We start from the raw sequence: 14,281 nt of genomic DNA, 5'->3' as shown, positions 1-14,281 counted from the left end.
AAGATCAAGCAATTACATCTGCAACAGCAATTTTTATGAGAATAAAATGAGCATCTAAATTTTAAAAACTTTAATTACAAAGTTTATGAAAAATACTTTAAAATAGACCTGCATGTGTGATGTGTCTCTGTAGAGGAAAAAAACTTTGACAATAAGGTTTCAAAGATCAATGACTATCAGAAAAAACTGTAACTAAAAGATATCTGAATATAGTATTGCAAGATAAAGGACAAAGTTTTCTTATTTATAAAGAACTCAATTTCTTTCTTTCTTTTTTTAATATTGGGGAAGAGTGTGTTTTTCCAGGATCCATCAACTCCAAGTCAAGTCGTTGTTTTCAATCTAGTTGTGGAGGGCGCAGCTCACTGGCCCAAGTGGGAAGCGAACACGTGACCTTGGTGTTATGAGCAATGTGCTCTAACCAACTGAGCCAATGGGCCGCCCCAAGAACTCAGTTTCTTACTGTAAGAAATACATAAAAATTCCCTGAGGAAACAAATTGTATCATCTAATAACAAAGATTATTCTAAGGGTGGTTGATAGAGAAATTATTTCTATAGGTTTATTATACTGGTATTGAATAAATTTTCCAACAGAGTCCAGCTTTGCAATTTCCCTATACTTTTAACTATCAGTAGTAATGACAAAATACCCCTTTTTATGCAAAATAACATTTCAAAGTTAGCACAGAGGGTAAATGCTTCTGTTTCAACCTAACCTTTCAAGCAAAGTTAGTGTTATTTGGGGCAGATGATGGGAAGAAGAGAGGCGGGAAATTTATGATACCCTCCCAACGCACAAACTACTTTTGTGTGTGCATGTCATATAAGAATCAAAAAGTTAAAGGATATTCTTGAAGTGTTGCTTTTTTATAAATTTAACAAATACATGTAACTTAAACTTAAATTTTTTAATTTAATTACTACTCAATTTATGGATAATACATTTTAAGAAGCAAAGTCACCTTTTGTTATAAAGTAGAATCAATTATTTACGCTTCCTTTACGGGAAATTTGACAAACGAAAAAAGGGTCGAGCTTTGTAAGAAAATGTAAAGTCTATATTACACAAACTCAATGTTGACCAAGTGGAAGTATAATTCTTACTCTCTTCTGGAGTGAGGTCTGGGTATACTTCTTCTAGGGCAGCTCGCAGCCTTCGCTCATCCACAAATGGCAACAGAGCAACACCTAGGGAAACAAATGCACACCACCCACCCCAGCTATTAGGATCACCTAAATTCCAACTTACCATTGATCCAAATAAACACTTCTAATAGAGTATTCTTGCTAATATCAAAATATTTTGGAACTGAACTCTATTTACCCAAAATTGAGGTGTGAAAACTTTCTACATGGTAGTGGAAGAAAAAACTCTCTGTATTTTCCACCCTTAAAATAGCTCATATGGAAAGCCATGTTTGCTGAATCTTAACTCTCTGATGATAAAGTTTTAGAATTAAATGAACAAGTGGCCACCTGGACATCAGTCTATGTTCTGGCCTTACTTACTAGGATACCCTTGGGCAAGCCAGTTAATCTCCCAAGAGCTTGAGCTTATCCTTTGATCTTTCTAAGTCTTGGTTTCTTCTTTTGTAAAAAGAGATCATACAACTAAAATACTCAGAGGATCTGTTCAACTAGAATACTTGGAATGTCTTTTCCAGTTCTAAAACTGCACAGTATTCTGTTTATATTTTAAAACCTAATAATTTATATGCAAAAAATGTTTTAGAAACTTGCTCAAATAACTTTAGGGGGATTGAATAGTGGATGTTCACTTCTAGGCTGAAAATTTTTCTCTTCAGTGTGCTGGAATTAAGGTCACTGTTTTACTTACACATACATGCATAATTTTCAAAGAAGCACAGAATACAGTATTACTAGAAAAATACACAAAATTATTGAAGCTATATACATTGTTATAAACAGTATAAATAGTATTTTAGCTAAATGAAAATTTTAAGATAGACAGGAAAGAGGTATGCTAAATAGAGCGAAATAATTTTGAAACTAATTGTTACTCAAAACTGCTGTCTTTGTGATTACTGTCTTGAAAAATGACGAAAAATGAAAGGTTTCCAAAGTTATCATTAATTATTTAGCTACTGTATTTTCAAAGTTAGACAATGTTCAATTTTACTACCTAGGAGGATATTTTTTAAAGTTAAAAAGAAATTAAGTTCTAGTGTGAATTTTGAAGAGCATAAAAAGTGATTTCAAGAGTATGAACATCCATCATCTGAGTCAGGGTATTTCAATTACTGGTAAACACTTAAATGGAAAAAACCTAGGGAGTTACTCAAGTTTTCTTTAGTCACACGCTTAAGAAAATTTGTATCATGAAAACTACATTATTATCTAGCTTTTGTTTACTACCTACTAGATAGAGGATATAAACAAATTATCAGAAAGACTTTCCTACCGTATCAATTCCAGAAGCTAATTCCAAATAGTAAGCAATTTGCAGTGCTAATGACAGCAATAAGGTTACCAAGAAAGAAAGCAGCCCTATTGGCCAGGGTAGGAAGGAATGCCTTACACCCAGATGTTGTAATGGTAGTGCCTGCTAGTGAGTTGATAGGAAAAATGCAGCTACTTTTTTCTGAGCATTTATTTTCTTTGTTACATGTGTTAGCTCATTTAATCCTCTCAACAACCTAGAGGTAGCCCAAGTAGTGCAATACCAAAGTAAATATAGTGATCAGACTCTCTGGGTTCAGATCTCAGTTCTGCCACTGTGTGACTGATCAAATTACTTAAATTCTGTTTGTGTATGAAATACATAGCATTCCAAATAACTATGCCACATTCCTCTTATATATACTAAGCAAATACTATGAAAACACATTGCTATTATTACATATAATGTTGATAAGTACACATCTTCAATAAATATTGAAAAAGTATCCAAACACATTTTATCTTCTACCGTTTTAAGATGTGCTCAACTTAGGCAAGAACTTAAAGTATTATCATTACTTTCGATAAGTTTAAAGAAATGTGTACATGGAGAAATAACTATATTTCCTAATAGAATTAATTTTACCTCAAGAAAGGTACATTCTTATTATAGTCTAATAAATAAAAATATTTATATAAAATATTATAGGTCTGGGTTGAAACCCATCTTAAAATTAATTTGGAATCTCAAGGGACCCCAAATAGCAAAAACAATCTTGGAAAAGAAAAATCAAGTTGGAAGACTCACACCTCCTGATTTAAAAACTTACTACAAAGCTATAGTAATTAATTAGTAAGATACTGGCAAATGGACTAATTAAAATAGTATAGTACTGGAATAAGAACAGACATATAGACCAACGGAACAGAGAGCCCAGAAATAAACCCTCACATATACAGTCAGACAATTTTCAACAAGAGGGCCAAGACCATTCAATGAAGGAAAGGGCAGTCTTTTCAACAAAGGTACTGAGGAAATGGATGCACGAGAATGAAGTTGGACCCTTACCTTACACCATACACAAAAATTAACTCAAAATGGATCAAAGACCTAAATGTAAAAGCTGGAACTATAAAATTCTTAGAAGAAAGCATAGTGAGGAAGCTTCATCATGACAATGGATTTGACAGTGATTTCTTGGCTATGACACCAAAAGTACAGGCAATAAGAACAAAATAGTCCAACAAAAATTGGACTTCATCAAAATTAAAATATTTTATGCATCAAAGGACAGTATCAATTGTGAAAAGACAACACACAGAATGGCAGAAAATATATGCAAACCATATATCTGGTAAGAGATTAGTAACCAGAATATATAAAATATTCCTACAATACAACAAAAACCCAATTCAAAAATGGGCAAAGGATCTGAATAAACATTTTTCCAAAGAAGACACAGAAATAGCCAATAAGCACATGAAAAAATGCTCACCATCACCAATCTTTAAGAAAATGAAAATCAAAAACACAGTAAGATAATCATTTCACACCCATCGGGGTGGCTATTATCAAAAAAACAGAAATTAACAAATGTTGGAGAGGATGTAGAGAAACTGCAACCATTGTGCATTGCCTTACTTTTCCTCTCTGGACAATTTATACTACAACGATATAGTGAGCAAGTCATCTGCATGCTTATATATTTACTTATGTAACAAATTCAAGCAAGGGTTTATTTAACACTTACGTAAATATATTTACGTTTATTTTACTTTACCATCTCCCATTCTCCCATGTGTCCTTTCCCTCTATTTTAATCAAAAGATCTTCCACAAAGCACCTTCAAAAACCATCTAAGACCCCAATTCATTTGCATATAACAAAATATGGCCACAGAGCACAACGCTTACATTACCCCAGTCAATGAGTTGCATTTCCCATTATCATCCCATTAAAGTAATATGAAATTTCAGTTACTACATAAACCAAAAGTCAACCCTGAAAATCTCACAAAATGATTTTCAATTTGTAAGTTATTATTTATCTCCCTTTGCTACATAATTTTCTTTAAGTCATTTTACTGGTCATTGATGGGTACCACAGGGAATAGTCAAGGAAAAAGTGAAAACATGATTTTAACAAACATGTTTATTATCCTAGAAAATATATGGTGGACGACAAGGTTAAAATGACTTGCTGAAAGGGGCTTTGGTGTGAATATTTGGCTTATGGTGTGAGAGACTCTTTATTGTGTTTTACAACCAATCATCACCACACATTTGCTGAGTGGTAAACAGCACCTTGAATTTAGTACTAATTTTATATTGCCATTCTTACAAAATCTGTGAACAAAAGGAATGAGAAAATAAACAAACAAAAAACAAACAAATAAATAAGAAAGAAATAAACTCTAAGTAATGATTAATGCCTAGTATTTAAACTAAATTTCTAATACATTTTTCAAAAGTCTCCATGGAGTCTAAGTCATTCTCCACACGAACACCATCATGTTTTTATATCTCTCAGCAACCTAACAAGGTATCAATGAGCTGCTAACTAGAAGGTCCCAAGTCCCAAGTTTCATGAATTAATCACAAAGGAAACAAAAGATATAATGATTAATGTATTTCAACTCAGTTTTCTGTTTATCAGAATATTACTATTTAAATTACTATTAATCATTGGTAATCCCAGGTTAAATGGAAAAACATATCAAATTTTCACATATAATTTTTAAAATACTTATCTTTTACAGGGATTTTTTTTCATTTATAAATCATGTTTGCTCACTTTTACCAAAAAGAAAACAATTATTTTAACAAAAACGAATGATGTCTAAATTTTACCTTGCCATGCATATTTCTTCCCATTCAAATCAATAGCAAAGTCTTCAGGGTAGAAGTCAATTATACTAGAATCCTACATCAGGGAGAAAAGTAAAGATTCAAAACAAAAGTCACGTTTCTGTTATACAGAATTTGATATAATTTTCGTTCAAGTTATGAAGTCTGATGAGAAAATCAGGTTTTATTCCTTTTAAAAGCTGTTATTAAGGTATCAGGTCATTAATCCCAGGTCCAGTAAAACAAAAAATCAACAATTTTATTTTAAATGATGGAAAAAAGGATTATAGAATCATAGAGTTGACAACTGTGGGCCCAAGACAGTGAGTGAAGAGTTCACTGACTGTAATAATTCCTATTTCCTGGCTGGGTCTCACTCTTTCTAGCTAGCACACAAAAGCTCAGAGGTGATTTTGGGTAAGTCAGTCTTCTGAGCTCTGGTAGCCACCACCAGGGCTGGAACAAGTAAAAATAATAGGCTGAGAACAAAATGACTATTATAAGAATTTCCCCAAAACACAAATCAATTTTATTTACTGGGTAGGGTACTGATGACAAGGAAAGCGGGGGGGGGGGGGGGAAGTAGTGAAAAACATACAAATACTTTTACTTTGTTTCTGCACTTCACTGTTTCAACTGAGATGCAAAAGCAACTGCGATTAATGTTAGTAAAACATATGACAAAAACCCTGTTACCAACACACTCAAAATACTAAGACTCACAGGATCACTCATGAGTTTCCGCCATGATGGAGGTAGAAAATTACCACTTGCAGCTGGAAAAACTCCCATAAGTTGTTCCAGTGGTTTAAACTGCAAGAAGAAGAAAAGTTTAAGATAAGACACATAATTTTTATCTAAGCCAAAATTCTATTATGGCTCTAAACAACCAAGCTTACCGGTTTAGTGCCCTTCTCAAAATCAGAAGGCATGTCTGCAATACCTTCAAAGTCTGAAGCAAATGGGGCATAATGGAATGGATAATACCACTTCCAGGAAGCACAGCCCTGAAATCATTAAAAACAACAAAAACAAAAATCTGTGTTAATGATAATCACAGAAAAACAAATAAAAGTTAGGACTATTAATCTATGATATTCTATTTATAAAACATATGACTTCTACTATATATCCTATATATTAATTTTTTTTCACAAGTCCTAAAAGTTGTTTGGATTATATCTGAACTTTTTATATCAATGGATCCTTGATTTAAAAAACACTGCTGGGCGGCCGATTGGCTCAGTTGGTTAGAGTGCAGTGCTCATAACACCAAGGTTGCCAGTTCGATTCTCACATGGGCCAGTGAGGTGGGCCCTCCATAACTAGATCGAAAACAACGACTTGACTTGGAGCTGATGGGCCCTGGAAAAACACAATGCCCCAATAAAATTAAAAAAAAAAAAAAAAAAAAAAATACTGCTAAGCATCTTTAATATAATCAGTTAACACCAAACTTTATATTTACAGACATAACTTGGTCAAGATTTTTTATCCTTAAAATGTGTTTAGTGACATTTCTCTACAACTCTGGAGCTGCTATTATCAAATAAAATGAAGAGAAATTGCAGCTGACACTTAACTACTTACCCTGTTTCCCCGAAAATAAGACCTAGCTAGACAATCAGCTCTAATGCGTCTTTTGGAGCAAAAATTAATATAAGACCCGGTCTTATTTTACTATAATATAAGACTAAGTCTTATATAATATAATACAATACCATATAATATAATATATAATACAATACCAGGTCTTATATTAATTTTTGCTCCAAAAGACACGAGCTGATTGTCCAGCTAGGTCCTATTTTCGGGGAAACACGGTACTTGAGCCTATAGGTGGATAAGGGACATCACTGAAACAGTAACTGAAAGTAAAACAGCCGAAAGTCTCATTTTTACAATTCCCTATTATATTTTCATGTAACAAATTTCTCTACTATAAAAGTATTTAAGTTAATCCATCAAAATGAAAACAAGAGCAAGTTATACCCATAGAAAACAAGAGTCTCTCGTACATGTTTAATTGTATGCCTAGGGAATTAAAATCTTGAGGGTAGGAGTAAAACATAAAATTAGAGTATTTTACAATCAATACTCTATTGCTGTTTAGGACATTAAATTACTTTCTACTTACCTACAAACTTCATCTATTCCCAAGTCACACCAAACCTAACTTACTTCTCTCCAAGCACAAAACCAGATATTATCAGTGTTAAATCCCCTATATGTCTACCTAATCTCTCACCAGTCTGACATCTCAATTATCAAAGGCTTTAAGTCACACAGGGATTGCTCCAATTAGAATGCACTTCATGTAATATCGCTACATTACATGGAGAAAATGGCATCATTCAAATTCCTTTCAAATTCTTACCAGCTTTGTCCTTTGTTCAGTCATTTAGTGACTGTCTATTATCAGTTATTTTTTATTCCAATTAAAAAAACACCAAACTTTAAGCATTGGAAAGACAAAGTACACTCAACCACATACTTAATGCTGAAATCCTTTAACACAACAAAAATTAGCTTTGTTTATATATTAACATCAAAGAAGTTTTACAAATATTATTTAAATAATTAAGGTAATGAACGTCTAAATAAGAAGCTTTAAAAAGTGAGTCTGGGCTTAATTTCCAAATATAGCTCAATAATACACATTATTATAGAAATGACTTCCTAAAATGATTAGCTAGAGATTTAGAGGAAAATGTTCCTTTTGTACCTGGTAATAATATCGAAGAACCCAGCAGAGCCCTTCAACGTAAGATTGTACAACTTTACGACGAAATTTCTCATCAGCTGCATCAACATCAAATTTGTTCTTGTAGTACCGCTGCTTCCAACCAGCTTCCCATAGCCTAAACACCAGGCAAAGCCAGTTTATGTTAAATAAATACTTTCAGTAACTGTCTACCAATTTATCACCCCAATGAATTTATATTTAATATCCAGGTAAAATGTAAATGAGTTAAACAGTAATGCTAACATTACTGTTAGCATTTAATTATTTCTAAATTCATTTAATTATTTCTAAAAAGTCCACTTTCACAGGATTCATTATCAAATTAAAGATAGCTAAACATCAAAAACCCAAACACTGATTCTAGTAAGCCATTATAAAACTACATATATATTTTTTAAGTTTATTGGGGTGACAATTGTTAGTAAATTTACATAGATTTCAAAACTACATTTTAAAAAGAGATGAACCATTAAAGTAGGTACAGAACATTTGTTTGCTCAAATTTTCATACTGTTTTACATGTTTTTGATTGTGAACAATTCTAAACCTACATTTTAAGATTCAAATACTGAGGGGCCAGCCCAGTGGCTCAGGGGGTTGGGGGGCCAGCCCAGTGGCTCAGGTGGTTGGAGCACCATGCTCCTAACACCGAGGTCGCCGGTTTGATTCCCACATGGGCCAGTGAGCTGTGCCCTCCACAGCTAAGACTGTGAACAACAGCTCTCCCTGGAACTGGGCTGCCATGAGCAGCCAGAGGTCGGCGTGTGCAGCCGTGGGCTGCCATGGGCTGCTGTGTGCTGCAATGGGCTACTGCCAGGAGCAGCCGGTGGCCAGTGTGAGTGGCTGGCAGCCGGCGTGAACTGCTGTGAGCAGCCAACCGACGACTGGCGACCGACTGCCTCAGCCGGGGGGAGTGAAAGGCTCATAATACCAGCATGGGCCAGGGAGCTGTGTCCTACACAACTAGACTGAGAAACAACGGCTTGAACCAGAATGGGGGAGGGGGAGGCGGAAGAAGGGGGAAGAAACAAAGATTCAAATACTGAAGATATTTTATATATATCAAGTTCCTCAGTTTATTTATATTTAAACTATACAAAGAAAATCAAATTACTTTTTAAAATAATGACTTGCATGGGTAAGTTTTTAAAAGGTAATAAATGGTTTATAAAAGAATAATCTAGGAGCCAAGCAGAAATTATGTGTATACCTACTCTCTCTATCCTTAACTCTTTCAGATAAGAGTTGTTTTGGCTTAAGGGAAGGACACACACAGATGAGGTGTAATAAAAAAATATGGTGAATGTTTAAAGGAAAAAAAATTATTATAGTGCAAGACATATTGCCATCAATCCCCTCAAAAACTCCCCCTCGCTTCAAACACATTTATCCCATTGTTCTTGCCATTTTCTGAAGCAGTTCTGGAAGTCTTCTTTCACGTCTTTAGTTGAGCTGTCGTGGCTGCCTCGGTGTTGTGAATCGCTTCAAAACGTTTACCTTTCATGGTCATTTTGACTTTGGGAAAGAGACAGAAGTCTCACAATGCGAGACCTGATGAATAAGGTGGATGAGGACACACCATAATGTTTTTATTTGACAGAAATTGTCATACCAGAAGCGATGTGTGACATGGAGCGTTGTTATGATAGAGGATGAAGTAAAGACACACGAAAGAGGACTTCCAGAACTGCTTCAGAAAAGTTCGATGGGGTAAGTGTGTTTGAAGTGAGGGAGAGTATTTTGAGGGGAATTAATGGGAATGTGTCTTTTACTGTAATACATTTTTAAAATTTAAACATTCATTGTAATTGTTCTATCACACCTGGTACATATGTATATTCTGCTAAAACTGAGAAGCAAGTCAATCAATTCACTAAATTATCACTAATCACCGAAAATACAGTGTGAAGAACCACATTTTCATCCAAAGTATATGTTTTTGTAAGTACTCATTTCTCATTCTCTAAAACATTTAAATATTTTATTGAAGGAACACAAAAAAGCAAAGAACACTAAAAAACCCCCAAAAACATTAGGACAGATGAAAATCATCAAGATGATTATCCATTAAACGGCTATTTTCTACCATATACCAGATCTTATTTATTGCAGTTATGTTTCAGAATATACCACACAAATTTTAATTTCATACACATACACACAAAGAATTCATAGAACATCAAGTAGAAGAAATATCCACTATGCGTAATATGGATTAGCACTATTTAATAGAAAATATCAATGAAATACATGCTAAGAACCCCAAATATTTCTTGATAGAAGCATTTTTACCTTGATTATCCTCAGCAACAGGATTAAACAATAAAGTACTAAATAAATCAAGTTAACTATTAAGCTGGTATTGATCATAATGGCTACACAGTTAAAAAAAAAAAAAAAAGAAAATACTCTAGGAAAAAAGTTCAGTTACAGAGAATAAAAACTCAGACCAGGTAACTGTTCAATCACAAGTCACCACAGATCTCAGAATCTCACATTAAAGAATGTTCAGAAAATGCAGGCTATATATGACACTTACGAAGTTTCTAATCATAAATACAAATACGTCATCCATGTCCTATAAATGCAGCATGAGCTGCTTTTAATGATACTACAACTACCACTATTGTTTGTTTAACTTTGAAATATGCCATTTTTCCAAATTCTTAATGAGTTATAATTATTTAGATTGTTGGTCTTCTGTACTTGGAGCCCAGGCTTCAAAGCTGGATTTAATTACAAGAGGCTATTGATTTAATGACTTCAAACTTCTGGATAAATTAAAGAGTCAAAGTTTCCTATTATAAATAGGAAATATACAGTGAAGGGAAACTTCTCTGCCATGAAATATAATTGTGCATATTCAAGTTTGTGGTTTTTAAAAATATACATATTTATCTCTTAACCAAATGACTTTTGCATATTTAATTTTGAGGAATAACCTTTTCAATTGAGAAGATGAAAGCAAACTATACTAAGTATCCAAGTGTAACTGAACTTTCTAGTTTAAGCTGCTTGAAAATTTAATCTCAAAACAGTAACATTCAGATCACATAGCCAGAGCTAAACACCTCATGTCTAGCCCATGCAGTGCCTGGTCTCAGAGGGAAAAGTGGTTTGGAGGACAAAAACCTGCATGCATACTAATCTAGATACTTAGGTTTAACAGCTATAGCTTACACATCTCACTGGAATTCACTGACTAGTCTAACCCTCCACATTAATTACTAGTGGATAAAAAGATCACAGGAAAGTATCTGAAGACACTGCTGTTCTAAGCTAAATAGCATTAATTAGGTCACATCTATTTCAGCAATTTGCTAACAAAATGCTATCAAAAAATGGCTTCACCTGACGTTATCCTCTGGCTCAGGATCACTGTCACTGTCTTCTGCTTTTCTCTTAATTCCTCCTAATGGAGATGGGGAGCCATCAGAAGTGAAACTCGTATTAGGAGATACTGAAGGACTCTGCAGACAATTACAACATTAAGAGGAAGGATTTAATGATTCATTTCACATAAGAAGTTATACCCAACTTCACTGTTAATACTTTTTTTAAAGCTATCAAATAGATATGGTAAATAAATTTAGAAAGCACAAAGACTGATCTTGGCCTACTCCACCTCCTCCCAAAAGAGTACTAAGCTTCCTATGCTTAAAATAAAAAATTAATTTGAATACTTAGGGTAAAAACTGCTTCAGAAGTAAAAAGAAATATTTAATTTCATAGACTTTAAAATATAGGATTTGAATTATTTTTTCCTTTGGTGGTTCCCTGTTATAAATTCACGATTACTTTCTACCAGTCAAATAACAAAGTTGTAAATGGAATATATATATATATATATATATATGTAATATATAAATAATACATTAAAAAGTCAATGCTGCTGAGAATGAAGTTAAATGGTAAGTGTTCAGCCTAGTACAACCACTCTGGAAAACAATAGTTTAATGAGACTCTGCCAGATAACTGTTAAATTATTTTACATATACTGTTTTAAAATTTAAGGTACAAATAAAAATCTATCAGTCATCTTAGAAAAATGCAGATTTTATTATTATTTCAGACTTGGATACCATTTTGAAGTATTATCCTAAAGTAGTTATCAGTATTATCTTCCCTTTGTACCTAATTCAATGAACGTAATAGCACCCTGAAGTATTTTAACATATAAGTAAAAAATTACAAACTTCTACAACTTTAGTTTTATGTTAAATGACCAAATACACAAGTGGCAGAAAAGGTTTCCATGGTAAAGGTTTTCTTCTTGTCATTCATATTATATGAGATATTTTGAGTAAATTGAATTATTTTTAAATTGAGAGCTGAGGGGGCTCTTAATGCTACTGTAACTAAAACCACACCATAGTCCAAGAAAAGTTACCACACAGCAAAATTATATTTCATTGAGCTTATGACACTTTCCTTTGTAAAATGTATAATATAAATTTTATTCATGATACTACATGGCCAATACTGTCAAAAAACAAAACAATAAAAATAAACCCAGGAAGGCACTGTTGTACTTGGAAAATGAGGTGGGTGTTTTAAGTTATACAGATCTGAATTTAAAATACCAAGTCCAATCTTACTGGCTGTATGGCCCTGGGCAATTTATTTAACCTCTGTCAGCCTGGACTTCAAATAGGATGATAATATTCTATGTCCTTATAGGATATTACAAGGATTAAATAAAAAAATATGTGCGAAAGATCAATAGCATACGACCTGCCTGGTACATGGTGACTAATCATTCAGTAGGTCATCACTATTATTTTATTTTTTAAACCCATCCTTAATCCATTTGGATCAAATTATGAGAATGATATACCTAAGTACAGAGAAGTTGTAAAAAGCAAACTTTCCCAAAATGACAAAGAAGATATACACTCTATCTTTAGATAACAAAAATAATATACCTCCAAGGGAAAAAAAAAGGTGTATGCTCTTTAATACTAAATCTCCACTTATCCTTTCTGCTCTCTCTCTACCAACAAAAGTATTCTTTCCTGAACATAAAAGATTCATACCAATTCAAATTTCTTCATAAAAAGCTGTTTTTTGCGATCAAATTTTACTAAATTGAGAATGGCTGCAGATGTAATGAAACAGTATTTCAGAATGTAACATTTAAAAACACACATGTATGAGGAAACAAAAGCTAACAAAACATTAACAATGCTGACCATCAGTAGACACTTGTCAACCACTAGAGAATAACATACCCAAACATTTAGAAAAAATAAAACATAACCTTAAAGGCTCCCTTTAAATTAACTGGTAATTTGGCTTCATGATTTCCTTAAATTGGGAATATTCTAGAAGAAAATCCCTCTATGCAAAGCCTCCAATAGAAATAATTATGTCAAGAGGAATTAAGACAGGATAAAGTAAGCAACTAATCATCAATCTCACGACTCCTACTCCCGTGGCAGACCTTATTAATCAACAGTGGGTCTAGTCCTGTGGAGCCTGAATATAACATTGGAATCCTTCTCAAAGCATCGTAGCTAGCAAAGTTTAAACCTATCTGCCTCCCTAAGATCAAAAGTATTCTATTATCGTGGTGGCTGGTTAGCTCAGTTGGTTACAGCATGGTCCTAATAACACCAAGGTTGCCGGTTCGATCCCCACATGAGCCACTGTGAGCTGCGCCCTCCTTAAAAAAAAAAAAAAAAAAGATTAAAAAAAAAAAAGTATTCTATTATCAATGCTGTGTTTGAAAATACCAGTCACTCTCAGCTCCACTCTGAGGGGACTACAGTCATTATAATATTCAATGACGGATATGAGTTTTTTCTATTCTACTTAAGTGTCTCACTATAATCCCCTTCACTGACCCTCCACATCCCATTCCATTAATGGTGTAAGGACTAAGGCGAGAGAAAAAAATTAAACATTACAAAACACACAACAGAAACCCAGGCTGCTTCTCTCATGAGGTGCAAAATCTCAGTTTTCAAATTCCAAATCTACGGTCTTAAACTTCTAGGTGTGGATTTATGGGAATATAAATCCAATCAATCTCGTGATATGGCAACAATTCTGCATATACGATTACCTTGTAATAGGGATTTGACATCAATAGGATAACTATTAGAATGAAATGTAAATATCCAAACTTATGCAATTACTTTGGCTATATCATAGTAATAGTTTGCATAAGATACCAAGCCTTACATGATATCTTGCCTCCCTCTACAACACATTCTCTCTCATGCCTACTGGCCCTAAATAAGCAATAACTTTGCTTATCTGCTATCTGTGAATTTTAGCTGAC

The 14,281-nt window shown here is 33.6% G+C and overlaps 1 protein-coding gene across 2 annotated transcripts in view; it reads right to left on the bottom strand.

The window, feature by feature from the left end:
* The window catches only part of XRN2 (5'-3' exoribonuclease 2), an 85,794-nt gene that overhangs the window by 39,007 nt on the left and 32,506 nt on the right, over window positions 1–14,281 (bottom strand). For both annotated transcript variants that reach the window (XM_019717479.3, XM_074318004.2), the window contains 6 exons: window positions 11,347–11,465; window positions 7,975–8,110; window positions 6,149–6,256; window positions 5,973–6,062; window positions 5,253–5,325; window positions 1,107–1,190 (listed from right to left, as the gene is read on the bottom strand). In XM_019717479.3, coding sequence (XP_019573038.3) covers window positions 1,107–1,190; window positions 5,253–5,325; window positions 5,973–6,062; window positions 6,149–6,256; window positions 7,975–8,110; window positions 11,347–11,465 — 610 coding nt within the window. The remainder of the gene's footprint in view (window positions 1–1,106; window positions 1,191–5,252; window positions 5,326–5,972; window positions 6,063–6,148; window positions 6,257–7,974; window positions 8,111–11,346; window positions 11,466–14,281) is intronic.

The sequence above is a fragment of the Rhinolophus sinicus genome, chromosome 13 (genome assembly GCF_057876585.1).
Source record: "Rhinolophus sinicus isolate RSI-liver-muscle chromosome 13, RSI-T2T, whole genome shotgun sequence".
NCBI lineage: Eukaryota > Metazoa > Chordata > Mammalia > Chiroptera > Rhinolophidae > Rhinolophus > Rhinolophus sinicus.
Note: the sequence above shows the minus strand (reverse complement) of the source record. Positions and strands in the feature narration are given on the sequence as shown.